Source organism: Octopus sinensis, linkage group LG11 (assembly GCF_006345805.1).
Source record: "Octopus sinensis linkage group LG11, ASM634580v1, whole genome shotgun sequence".
Taxonomy (NCBI): Eukaryota; Metazoa; Mollusca; class Cephalopoda; order Octopoda; family Octopodidae; genus Octopus; species Octopus sinensis.
The window spans coordinates 47,721,333-47,734,509 of NC_043007.1; the positions used below are offsets into that span (position 1 = coordinate 47,721,333).

A 13,177-nucleotide genomic window follows, 5' to 3' on the forward strand; every position below is an offset into this window, starting at 1 on the left:
CTGAGCAAGAGGCCCTTTGTCACCAGCAGAGGTAAGAGCTCTCTGAATTTTGCCCAGGCTATTCTTATTCTAGCAGCTACACTTTCAGCCCACCCTCCCTCACTACTGATTTGGTCACCTAGATAATGAAAGCTATCAAATACTTCTAGTTTTTCTCCCTGGAATGTGACGGAAGTTGTTCTCTGCACATATTCAGTGTTTATTGCTCGTGAGCATCTGCCACATACAAAAACTATCTTCCCAGTTAGCCTTCCTTTGATATTGTAGCACCTCTTATGTGTCCATAGCTTACACTGGGTACATCTTATAGAGTTTCAACCTATGCCCTTTCTACAGATTGAGCAGGGCCATCTACCTGAAAGGATTAGTGGTTTGCCTGCTTTCCTACATATTAGGACTTTGGTTTTAGCTAGGTTGACTCTGAGGCCTTTCGATTCTAATCCTTGCTTGCACACCTGAAACTTCTCCAATTCTGATAGTGACTCAGCAATTAGAGCAAGGTCATTAGCATAGAGGAGCTCCCAGGGGCATCTTGTCTTGAATTCCTCTGTTATTGCCAGGAGGACTGTGATAAATAGGAGAGGGTTAAGGACTGAACCTTGGTGGGCCCCTACCTACCCAAAATTCTTCACTGTACTCGTTGCCAACCCTCACCTTACTGACAGCATCCCTGTACATGGCTTGCACAGCTCTCACTAACCATTCATCTATCCTTAGTTTCCTCATTGACCACCAGATAATGGATCGGGGATCCTGTCAAAGGCTTTCTCCATGTCAACAAAAGCCAGGTACAGAGGTTTATCTTTAGCTAGGTATTTCTCCTGCAGCTGTCTTACCAGAAATATAGCATCAGTGGTGCTTTTCCCTGGTACGAACCCAAACTGCATCTCATCTAAACTGATTCTCTCCCTAATTAGTTGGGCTATGACCCTCTCCATGACCTTGATATTACAAATACATCTATAAGCTGAACAGTAAAACTATGCAAGGCTTTTCTCAGGTTTAAAATGTGACATTGTTTTCATTATGTACATTCCAACAATGAAGGAGCTGGTTTCTAATGAAGATACAATATCATTAGAAACCAGCTCCTTCTTCATAGGAAGACTTTAAATAATTAAGAAAAGAAAAGAACACACGCACACTGGGTTTGGCAGAAGAGCAGTACCTGTGGCCCTTGCAGACACTCCTAAATCAGAATGCCAGAGTGAGTGTGACAGAGGTTAATGTATATCTGTGACTTAAAACCATTCAGTTGTGTAGTCCTGAATGCATTCAATGATACCACTATGTGCAGCATAAAGGGTTTTACCTGAGTCTTGTGGAATATACCTTGCACGATTGACTGTGTTTAAGTTTACAGTTCTATCACATGATTTTGGACTCAGTCCCACAGCATGGCACCAAAGTCTTGTGCATGGATTTGGTAGGTGCAAACTGAAAGCCCATAGTATGTGTGTGTGTGTATGTATGCATAAGTGTGCATGAGTTCCTGTTTACATCACTTTGTCTTGACATCACAGAATATTTATAAATGAATGCCAATCATAAAAGCAGTCCAATTCATTTCCAATATTCTGCAAAAACATATCCTTTGATGAGGATATATTATCTTGTTTGGAAACAAGTGAGGTTTGATGACAGGAAGGGCAACCTGCTGTAAAAAATTTGCCACAGTAAATTCATCCAACCCATTCAAGCGGAGAATAATCCTCCGACTTTCTTTACTTGCTTAACTTTCTATAAAGTGCATATTTTTGCAGGCAGACATTTTCAGTTACGTGCATTATGATTATTTTGACAGGATTACATTAAAATTGCATTTTCTTTAAAGTGATGTTATGTTGCCAACTTAATGTGGCAGTCCCATGAAAGGGAAGAATGCTACTGCTATTTAGCCCTAGGAAACCCCCGTTTCCAGTTGCCCCCAACACATTTTGTGTCCTTATGATTTCAAAGGGGAGATAAGCACCTCCACCCAGCAGTCAGAGACTAGTTTCAGAGTCATTGCTCATCACTTAAAGTAAAATCAGTGAATGTATTTCACTTGAAATCTATGTTTTCAAGGGTGAATAAGCATTTAACATCTAGCAAGCCATGCTACTCCAGAGGGGTGGAGAAGGGGAAAATTAAAATTTTGAAAATGTGTTTTGGGGGTTTTCAAAATCTTCCATTTTTATGTATGTTCCAGCTGGAAAGTCCGACAAAATTCAAACCAAAGATCCACTTTCTTAATACAAATTACTAAAAAAGAAAAAAAAAATTTAAATGTTATTTTATTGTGTTTGCAAAAAAACTAATTTTACATACCTCTCTTAATTCCAAAAGACCCTCAACCACATGTTCACTTTGTCACAGATGTGCTGGCAGAGTGGAGGGGTGTTTATTTATTTATCTATTTATTTTTGAAAATTTGAAATTTTACATTTTTCTTTCAGAATCATAATCTCCGTATTTTTCTACGTATTTCGCCAAAAACAATTTCTTAAAAAAAGTGAAAAATTGGGGAGTGGGGTGGGGTAGGGGGAGTTAAAATTTTGAAATACTGACTTCTTTTATTTTTTTGCAGATTCAGAATCTCCGCAGTCGAAAAAGTAGGTTTCTGTAGAACCCCCATCTCCCCCAAAATGACCTAAAAGGGGTGCGGTCCATGTCCTTTACTTCCACCTTTCGATTCTTTACATTATATAATACTGATGTTTCAAATATATAAATCTGAAAAACAAAGTGAAAAATTATTTATATTATTTACATTCGACGGATATTTGTCCTCATCTTGTTTATTGTTTACACAACAAACAAGATGAATACAATATCCGTCGAATGTAAATAATGTACATAAATTCCTCATCCCTTAAATATAGAACTGTAAAGTGATAAATGTTAAAACTTTACGATAGTTGACGTTCACAAAGTCGGGTCTGATATGAAAGGGGGAAAAGAATGAATTGAAACTCCTCCAAAGATTATTTTTCTAAGTTTTATTCACATGATTGTACACTATCGAAGGCTGCAAGATGTTTAAAAGTTTGTTTTTCAGAGTTATAAAGGAACGACAAATAAAATATATAAAACAGTCAAAGAGACAGCTACACGAAAGGGTAAATATAAAGATGTTCACCCATGAACTAAAAAAAACAAAAACAAACCAGCCTGCTGGGTGTTAACAAGTAGGTAGAAGACGAATATGAAAAAAAAATTGCGCTAACGGCGGGGGGGCTTTCGGAAAATTCATAAGATCCGATTTTACTTTGAAAGAAATCTTTGCAGAAAGGTGAGTAGATTGATTACATTGCAATCGCAGTTATGTGACATTTGGCTGTTATTTCTAGCATGTGGTTAGCCTGCTTGAAGGCCTGGTGGTATATATATATATTTATATATTGCTGAAAATTGAAATTTTACTAACAAATTTGTTTCAGAATCGTAATCTTCGTATTTTTGTAAGTATTTCGAAAAAAAAAATCGGAAAAAGTGAAAAATGAAGTGTGAAAGGAGGGAAATGAAATTTTGAAAATGCGAGTTTTGAATTTTTTCTTTTTTTCAGAATCGGATCCTCCATAACTAAAAACGTGGGATTTCGTAAAAAAATCAATATATATCCATTTTAGCGAAAGTTATGACGGAAAAATCGGATCTTGTGAACTTTCCGAAAGCCCCCCTCCCCCACGCACACACACACACCCAGGGTCGTTAGCGCAATTTTTTTTTCATATTCGTTTTCTACATACTTGTTAACACCCAGCAGATTGGGGTTTTTTTTCAGGGGGTGAAGATCTTTATATTGACCCACAAAAGCCGGTCAAATATGTGTGCGTGTTTAATACACGTATTATATATATATGTGTGTGCGTATATAATACACGTATTTTATATATATATGTGTGTGTGTGTGCGTATATATATATTTATATATGTCTGTGTGTAGGTTACATATATATACAGTTGTTAGTTGAGAATGGTTTTACTAGAAGCAGATGAATTTACAAATAATAGCGTATAAATATTGAGTTAAAAACACTTTGGACAGAAAACCTCAGAGGTTGTATGTATGCTTATAGTGACAAAGAAGGGAAAAGAGAAACGAATGACTGAAAGTCAATCAGTGACTAATAAACACATTGGAGAAGACACGCGAGATCACCGACATTTGTAAACAATTATGAGACGGAAATGAGATATCGCATGCGCTGGCGCACGCGTACTGGCCCTCACACTTTGTCTCTTTACTCCTTCTTTGTCACCGGAAGTTGAACTATCATTACTGAAACGGTGACGACAACGACGTTCCCCTCTTTATTTTTTATTTCAGTCTAGTTTTGTTATATTTTACATGGAACGTCGTCTACGTCGTGTCGGCTCAATGTTGTGATATTACATCTATTTTCTTCGAAGTTCAACATTCACTCACAGTCAAACTCGCACTTAAAGATATTTTAATAATATATCAATGGTCTTTGGTTGTTTAAATCTCTTCGGGGGTTTTACAAATCTAGAAAAATAGATATTTACATTCACCGTTATTCCTACTACACTAGTTGTAGCTGTCAACAGGCTTACCTTGATGACACTACTTCTGCTGCCCACCCGGCGGCTCTCACTCACATAAACGGTACCACTAGCAGCACCACCACCAGCAGAACCGTTCCCACTGTCGCAACTGTTGCCTTCTTCCAACCGATCCACACGGCACTGTCGTTCCTCAGTCACAATAATTCCCAAACCCTGCTGCTGTCCATCCTTTTGCTAGTGGTACCGCTACTTTTACTGCTGCTACTCTCTTCACGCCTCTTTCAGAATATGTCCAAGAAGCGGGTAGCCACCCATGCTGGAAGCTGGTATTCTTTGGATGGTAAGTAAAAGTAACACACACACACATATATATATATATATAATATATATATATATATATATACCCACAACTCTTGATCGCTGTAGACTTTTATGTAGTGCTTATATATGTGTGTATGTATAGTTATATCTGTGTGTGTGTGTATTCTTTGGCTGACGTTTGAAAACGCGAAGCTTTAGTAAGTGAGATTTTGTTGTAATCGAAGTCTATACTCTGTGACTATGTATTGAATCCTGCTCACTCAATTTTATATTCCAGCGTGTCATATATAAGAGGCCGCTTAAGTGGTGTTTTGTGTAGCAGAAAGTATGTTACAGTAGAAAGGGGGCTCTTTAACATATATATAGGTGTGTGTGTACACATATATACACACATACACGTTAATATGTATATCTGTAAATAATATAACCATAAATCCATTGTTTGAAAAGTTGTGTAGACTAGTCAATTTAACAGATTGATAGATTACAAGATGAAAAGAAGATAATCGTAGTTTTTCTAAGATCATTCTGTGAAGAAATTATGATGTGACTAACGCAGTAGAAACATATATGCATATGTGTGTGTGTATGTATGTATGTGTATTTACATATATATATATATATATATATATATATATATATATATATATGCACACACACATTGTATTTGACTTCAATAGGTTTGTAGAATGAAATGTATTACCAGATATAATTATTTTCAGATAATTAGAATAAGAGACTGCTTGAAAAATCATTTTCCTACAGGTCTTTGTGTGTGCTTGTATGATTGTTAGTTCGTGTGGAAACTTGCCAAAATGTGTAATTTCTTAACAGTTTAACAAAAATTTCCTTTGTTATTTCGTCTTCAGTTTATAAAATTAATTTGTTGTCTTTTTGATCCTTAATATAATTTTTTTGAACATAGCATTTAATACCTACCAATAAGTACTTTCTGAAAGTTCTGTCTTTTATTTATTTTAGATAATTTTTTAAAAAATAATAAAATAATTTTGTTCAAATCGCGTCACATTGTTTTGATATGTTCTAAAAAGCAAAGAGATTTAGTTTCTAATAGAAAGCTTGTTTGTAAATATATTTAAATGACTAATTGACAGTTTGATTTATAAAGATATCTTAGTCTACTCTACTTCTTTGTTCTCTCCATTTCCTCTTAAAAACCCCTTCCACACAGGAAATATCTTATTATTTTGGACTTGCTTCCAGATTTCTCTTGGCATTATTATTTCTTTGTATATATATTTGTTCCACTTCACTTTCTTTGTTCACCCGTTGGTTATATTGTTTCAATGTGCCCCCGTTTCTCGTTCTGATGATGACTAATTACACTTAGATGTATCATATAATAATAATAATCTTGACGTTTATTCCCCCCTCCCCATTTCTTTTTTAAATCCTCTTCTCCCGTCTTCCTTCAGTTTCAATGACAAGTGCTTGCAATTATCTTCGCATATTATTTGAAGAATTTTCATTCCTTTCTTTTTGTTGTGGCTACTGCGGTAAACTCTTTAACTCTTTTTCTCTTGTCATTGCTTTTGACCGGAGGTGTAGATGTGGAACTAATTATAAACCATGGTGTACCGCAGCGCAAAAGCGCTCTAATTCCATATACATACCATTTTGTGTCTCTCTGTCATGTATACTACGTACACACACACATGTATATATGGTATGTTGGATTAATCGTTAAGGTGTTTTAAACAGATTTGGAATTAGTCCACTCCCACCTCCTCCCTCAGTTATACTTGTAGGAATGTTTACTCTCTACTAATTGATAAGAAAGTATTCATAATTCCATTCATTACATTTGCGGATGTCTTTCAGAATGGCATAAACGTTCTCGCCTCCCTCTTTTTCTTTCTTTTTTTTTATTAATTCTAAAGCTTAACATCTACTTCGGCATGATGTTATTATTGGAGAAAGTCAAGACTATTGAAAAGGTTGCAAGACGCAACGAAAATTTTAGGAAAATAAAAATAAGAAATAAGTGGAAATTTTACCGGTGCGTGTGTTACATTATAAGGCACTAAAAGAGAATGACTCTCCCCAGACACAACAGAATATGCTTCAACACACGAACTCATATAAAGAATCTTGCAAACCAAATCCAAAAACGAATTATTATTGGAGTTTTTGCAATAGCTGTCCTTCGAAGTCCCTTAAATACATGGGAAGCGAAAGGTGTTACGGAAGTGGGAGGGGAAAATATTTTAATTGAAAATTTGGAGGAAAATAATTTTCGAACTCATAAATTACGGACAAAAAAAAGGGTGGGGTGGAATTACTCTTTTTCTTTCCTCTGACTATGGGAACTTCGGACGGCTATTCAAACTGATCACTGGTTTGCGGGCAATTTGATTTTGTAATTTTCTTCATGCTTGAGTCTCTAAAATAAGTACTAGTAAATATCATTCAACTTGGATTCAGTATGCTATGAAACCTCTTTGAAAAAGATTGGTCTTTTATTTATATATATTTTTTTAATCTCATTTCCCCAGTATTTGTTAAATCGGCGATCTGTGTGTTTGTGGTTCTCGTCATCATTTAACGTCCGTTTTCCATGCTGGCACGGTTTGGACGTTTAATATGACCCATCGAGCCGGTGGAGGAGAGGTTTCAGCACCATTGTCTGCAATGGTATGGTTTCTACGGCATCCAGCCTTCAAAACCATTCCAAAGCGAACATTGGACAGAGAAATGGAGGTCATACTTTCTGACTAGCCACTTTACATGATCGCTCAACCTTCTAGAAATAACATTTTTTGTTTTTTAAGCCAAAGAGATTTTTGTTACCAAAGTTACAAGAAATATAAACAATACTGGAATCCTAATACATTCATTATAAAAAAATATTAGTGATTGATAAAGAAAATTTGTTGCTTTCACCATTCGTCCCAGTTTCTCGCAGATCACACCCTAATGTCTTAAACATACATTAGAAAATTAGGTATTCAGCACACCATGACTAAAAACAGTATAATAAAACAAGGTTGTCACAGATGGAACATCTTTAAGTTTGTTCAGTCAGTTTAGAGCTAAACAATTTGGAGTTCACATCTTACTGGACTTGATTTTGCCTTTCTTGTGCCTATGAAATACTCTCTTTACTCTGTAATACTCTCTTTACTCTTCTACTTGTTTCAGTCATTTGACTGTGGCCATGCTGGAGCACCGCCTTTTAGTTGAGCAAGTTGGCCCTAGGACTTATTCTTTGTAAGCCTAGTACTTATTCTGTCAGTCTCTTTTGCCAAACCGCTAAGTTACGGGGACATAAACACACCAGCATCGGTTGTCAAGCGATGTTGGGAGACAAACATATACACACACATACATACATATATATATATGCATATATACGACGGGCTTCTTTCAGTTTCCGTCTACCAAATCCACTCACAAGGCTTTGGTCAGCCCGAGGCTATAGTAGAAGACACTTGCCCAAGTTGCCACGCAGTGGGACTGAACCCGGAACCATGTGGTTGGTAAGCAAGCTACTTACCACACAGCCTCTACTATGCCTATCAAAGTTTTTTTTTTTTTTGTTGAGATTGAAATTGATGGCTGCATATAGAAAACATATATAGTTTTATATTATATTTACTGAGAGACGATCCCTGATGGGCTATTACACTTCAAAACGTTTGTTACATTGGACCAGTGGATTGGCCTCAAAGTGCTTTCAGCTTGTGTCACTTGGGCTGATCAGTTGGTCCAGGTGTCACAAGATGGTTAATGAAAATTTAGATTCTGTGTTCAAATCCCAGCAGGGTTAAAACAATCAGCGACGCTGCAATTTAACAAAATTTTTTCACCTCATTTATTTGTACATTACCTTAGACCTAAGTTAATGTTGGTGCAGAACCCAATGTGTGATTTTTTTTCCAAAAATCATGGGACTCCTCTTCTGTAGACTATTCCCACCTCCTTAATTTTAACCTTTTTTTTTTTTTTATACCAAATCTCTTAGGAGGTACAAAAACATTGATTTCAATTGATTCTAAAAATAATGATGAATTTAATAAAATAACTTTGTCATTTTTAAGCTAATATTTGGAACAAAGTGTGAAATTTTGATACTTCACAATAGGAAGTTTGTATCATAAAACCAGAGGCAGTCTTATCTAAAAACCCGAGATGATCACAGCTGGATTACCTTTTCTCATGGGTCTTTTTAAAAACAGAGCAACAATAACCCTACTGCTGTAGAACACCTCTGAAGTTCTTGTTAGACTATCTGAGATCCCAGTGCACTTGTCTGCTGGCAGTGAGTACTCCCTGTTCATTCTAATGTTTATTACATCTGACCCCTTTGTTTTTTGCTTCATAGACGGCATGTTCTCACCCTCTCCTTGATCTTTCTCATTCAACTTTTTAGTACACACTGACGGACTTCATTCTTTTCATTGCTATTGAAAATAAGTCTCTTTTCAAACACTTTTCTCCATGTCATCTTGAGTCGGTTTTACAATTTAGAATAATGTGTCATACCTTTTTCACTGGATATTAGCAAACATGTATTTTCCCACCTCTCTGCCTGTCTCACTCTCCTTCTCCTCCTAGCTATGTAGGGTAATTCTCTTGCTGTTATTCTCTGCTTCCCACTTTTTCTACTTCCAAAACCTGTTGCTTCAGAGCTCTTATGTAGCCTTATATTTGTTCCACTCTTTCATTACCCCTTCACCTATCTGATGGACCTCTTCCCCAACTGTAACTGATCAGTGGCTGACAGCTGGTTGTTCTTTAGGAATGTCCAGTTATTCTCTATTTATATATTGCATTATGTTATAATGGCTTACCCCCCACCTCTCTAAATAAGCATTATTTAGAAACTATTGTTCATATAGCCTCCCTCTTGTTGAGAATTGTTTCCCTAACTTCTTCCATATTAATGAGCTTGCTTGCTTAAAACTCTCATACCAACTGGAAGGGTAGAATTTTTTTTTTTTTTTTGAAATTGATGTTAGAAACAAAATTATTTACACTGCAGAAGCACCCCCAAGAACATTTCATATCTTATATCAGTGCCATAACCTCCATATAGACACTGATGTAAAGGTCTTGGCATTTCTTGCTGACACCACCGAAGTCCTTATCTGTTCATGTTATTTGTTTTGAATATTGCTTACAAAATTGAATCATTTTCTTAACTGCTTTTATGTCCAAGTCTAAAGCACTTTGATCTCAGTTCTTCTCTATACTAGATATATTCTTTTGCTGTGCTGATATTGATAGTAGAAAACTAGAAATTCAGAATAATTAAATACCGTTTCAAATTTTGGTACAAGGTCAGTAGTTTTAAGGGAGGGGTTAAAGTCAATTACATCAACCCCAGTGCATGATTGGTACTTGGTTTTATCAATCCCAAAAAGGATGAAAAGTCACCCTTGACAACATTTGAACTAAGAATGTAAAGAGCAAAAAGAAATACCTCTAAGTATTTTCTCAACACAATGATCATTCTAACAGGTCTCTACCATAATAATAATTCTTTCTACTGTAAACACAAAACTTAAAATTTGGAGGAGAGGCAGATAATCAATTACATGACCCCAGTAATTTAAATAATGATTTCAAACTTTGGCACAAAGCCAGCACATACGGGAAACAAGTTAAGTTGATGACATCGACCCATTGCTCAACAGGGACTGATTTTATTGACTCCCAAAAGAATGAAAGGTAAAGTTGACTTAACCGTAGTGAAATTTGAACTCAGAATATAAAGAGCCAGAAGAAATGCTGCCAAGCATCTTTCTGACACATTAATGATTCTGCCAGGTTGCTGCCAAAATAATAACAGCAATAATAATGGTTTCAAATTTTGGCACAGAGCCAGCAGTTTGGAGGAAGAGGTTAATTCAATTACATTTACCCCTGTGCTCAACTGGTACTTATTTTATTGGCCCTGAAAGGATAAAAGGCAAAGTTGATCTTGGTGGAATTTGAACCCAGAGCATGATGATAGACCAAATACCACTGAGCATTTCTTTCGGCATGCTAACAATTCTGCCAGCTCACCACTTTGATAATGACAATAGTCTTTGTTAGAGATATACATATTTGTTTATGGCTGAAGCACACTCACACCTGACATCAATCTTTAATAGACAACAGATGTTGCAACAGACCACATTGCAGCAAGCTGGCAGAAACATTAGCACACCGAGCAAAATGCTTAGCAGTATTTCAACTGTCTTTATGTTCTGAGTTTAGATTTTGCCGAGGTCGACTTTACTTTTCATCCTTTCGGGGGTCAGTTAAGTACCCTCCCCAAAAATTTCAGGCCTTGTGCCTAGAGTAGAAAAGAATATTTGGCACTTTGCAAGTGTAACCTATCAAATTATTGACCATCATCTGCTAAAGTAGGTCAGTCAGTCTGGTGGATTATGAAACAAAAAGAAAAAAAGTGTTTCATTTGTAATGTAAGCAAAATACTGAGAGTCTCCTAAAATATAATGTGTATCAGCAAAATATTTCTTTGATAAATCTGTAAGTGCAGGCATTGCTCTGTGGTTAAAAACATCAATTTGCGACCACAGGGTTTCAGGTTCAGTCTCACTGCACAATCTCTTGAGCAAGTGTCTTAAACTATAGCTTCAGTGTGACCAATGCTTTATGAGTGAATGAGGTAGATGGAAACTGTGTGGAAGCCTGTCATGTGTGTGTTTGTTGGTTTGTTTATGTTCCCATAACTTACTAGTTCAGCAAGAGCACAATAGAATAAGTACCAAACTTAAAATTAAAAAATAAATACTAGGGTTATCTTCAGCCAAGTCATTTCGACTAAAAATTCACGTTAATGCCCCAGCGTGGCTATAGTCTAATAACTGAAACAAGTAAAAGATAAAAGGTTAACATGGATGCATTCAAATGACTGAAACAAGTAACAGAAAAGGATGCAAACAATGCAAATTTTTTCATTAAGCATGGCTGTGTGGTAAGAAGTTTGCTTCCCAACCACATGGTTCCAGGCTCAGTCCCACTGTGTGGCACCCTGGGCAAGTGTCTTCAGCTATAGCCTTGGGCTGATCAAATCCTTGTGATTGGATTTGGTTGACAGAAACTGAAAGAAGCCCATTGTGTGTGTATATATATATATATATATATATATATATATATACACACATGTGTGTGTGTATATATATATATATATATATATATACACACACACACGTGTGTGTGTTTGTGTTTACGTCCCCATAAATTGTTGGGGGTCAGCAAAAATAAAAGTACTAGGGTTGATAAAAATGAAAGATATGACAGGAAACCTGATCTCTACTATTTATTTAAAACTATCACCTAGTCTACTTTAGTAATACAGGGAAAGGAGATCATGTAAAAATTATGTAATAATAAAGCATGATTGTATTTTGGGTGTTTTCCTTTTTTGAATTTATAAAACTATTGAGAAGTGCATAACAAAAAGAAGTAAATTGAAGAAATGTTACTATTGATTAGATGAGCCGTAACACTATTTGATCAGTGAGTATCATGCCCGTATATTCTAGCTATGTATATTGTATTCTGTTTTTAATGTACTCTCATCTGTGTTTTAAATTTTGCATAAGAAAACCTTATTTCAAATGAACTGCAAACCTACATATGACCGCCAGAATTTACTCAAATCCAGAAGGAATACTCTGTTAATGTGTCTGAGGACACATTATGCCTGAAAATAAAATCCTGAATGTTTTTGATCTGCTCGATCTGTACTGGACTGAGTTAAACAATGATAGTAAAAGTAATTGTAATGATATTTGTTCCAAAAGGGGCAATTATTGCTGTATGGTCAAGAAGTTTGCTTCTCAACATTGTGGTTTTTGGTTCAGCCCCACTGCATAACACCTTTTTTAAGTGTCTACTGTAGCCACTGGCTAACCAAGTCTTGTGAATGAATTTGGGAGACAAAAATTGAAAGAATCCTGTCGTTTGTGTGTATGTATATAATGTTTGTGCACCATGTGCTTCACTTGAAAACCTATTAGCTACAAGCTGTGAAGTTCCTTCTCATTTCCCTATCACAAATTGTCAACAGGCTCTGTGCTTTTGAATATGTGTGGGATAAGAGATTCCTCGTTTGAAAAATAAGTAACATTTGGTCTAAATTTGTGGTGGTGAGTAGGCGGTATTAGGAATGTGGTGGCGAGCTGGCAGAAACGTTAGCACGCCGGGCGAACTGTGTAGCCGTATTTTGTCTCCCGTTACGTTCTGAGTTCAAATTCCGCCGAGGTCGACTTTGCCTTTCATCCTTTCGGGGTTGATAAATTAAGTACCAGTTACGCACAGGGGTCGATATAATCGACATAATCCGTTTGTCTGTCCTTTTTTG

The 13,177-nt window shown here is 36.2% G+C and overlaps 1 protein-coding gene across 1 annotated transcript in view; it reads left to right on the forward strand.

Annotated features, from left to right (window-relative positions):
• Positions 1-4,250: 4,250 nt before the first annotated feature.
• Positions 4,251-13,177, forward strand: part of LOC115216978 (protein MEMO1) — a 53,154-nt gene continuing 44,227 nt past the window's right edge. The window contains exon 1 of the mRNA XM_029786462.2: positions 4,251-4,852. Within this exon, the coding sequence (XP_029642322.1) occupies positions 4,801-4,852 (52 nt within the window). The 5' untranslated portion in view covers positions 4,251-4,800. The remainder of the gene's footprint in view (positions 4,853-13,177) is intronic.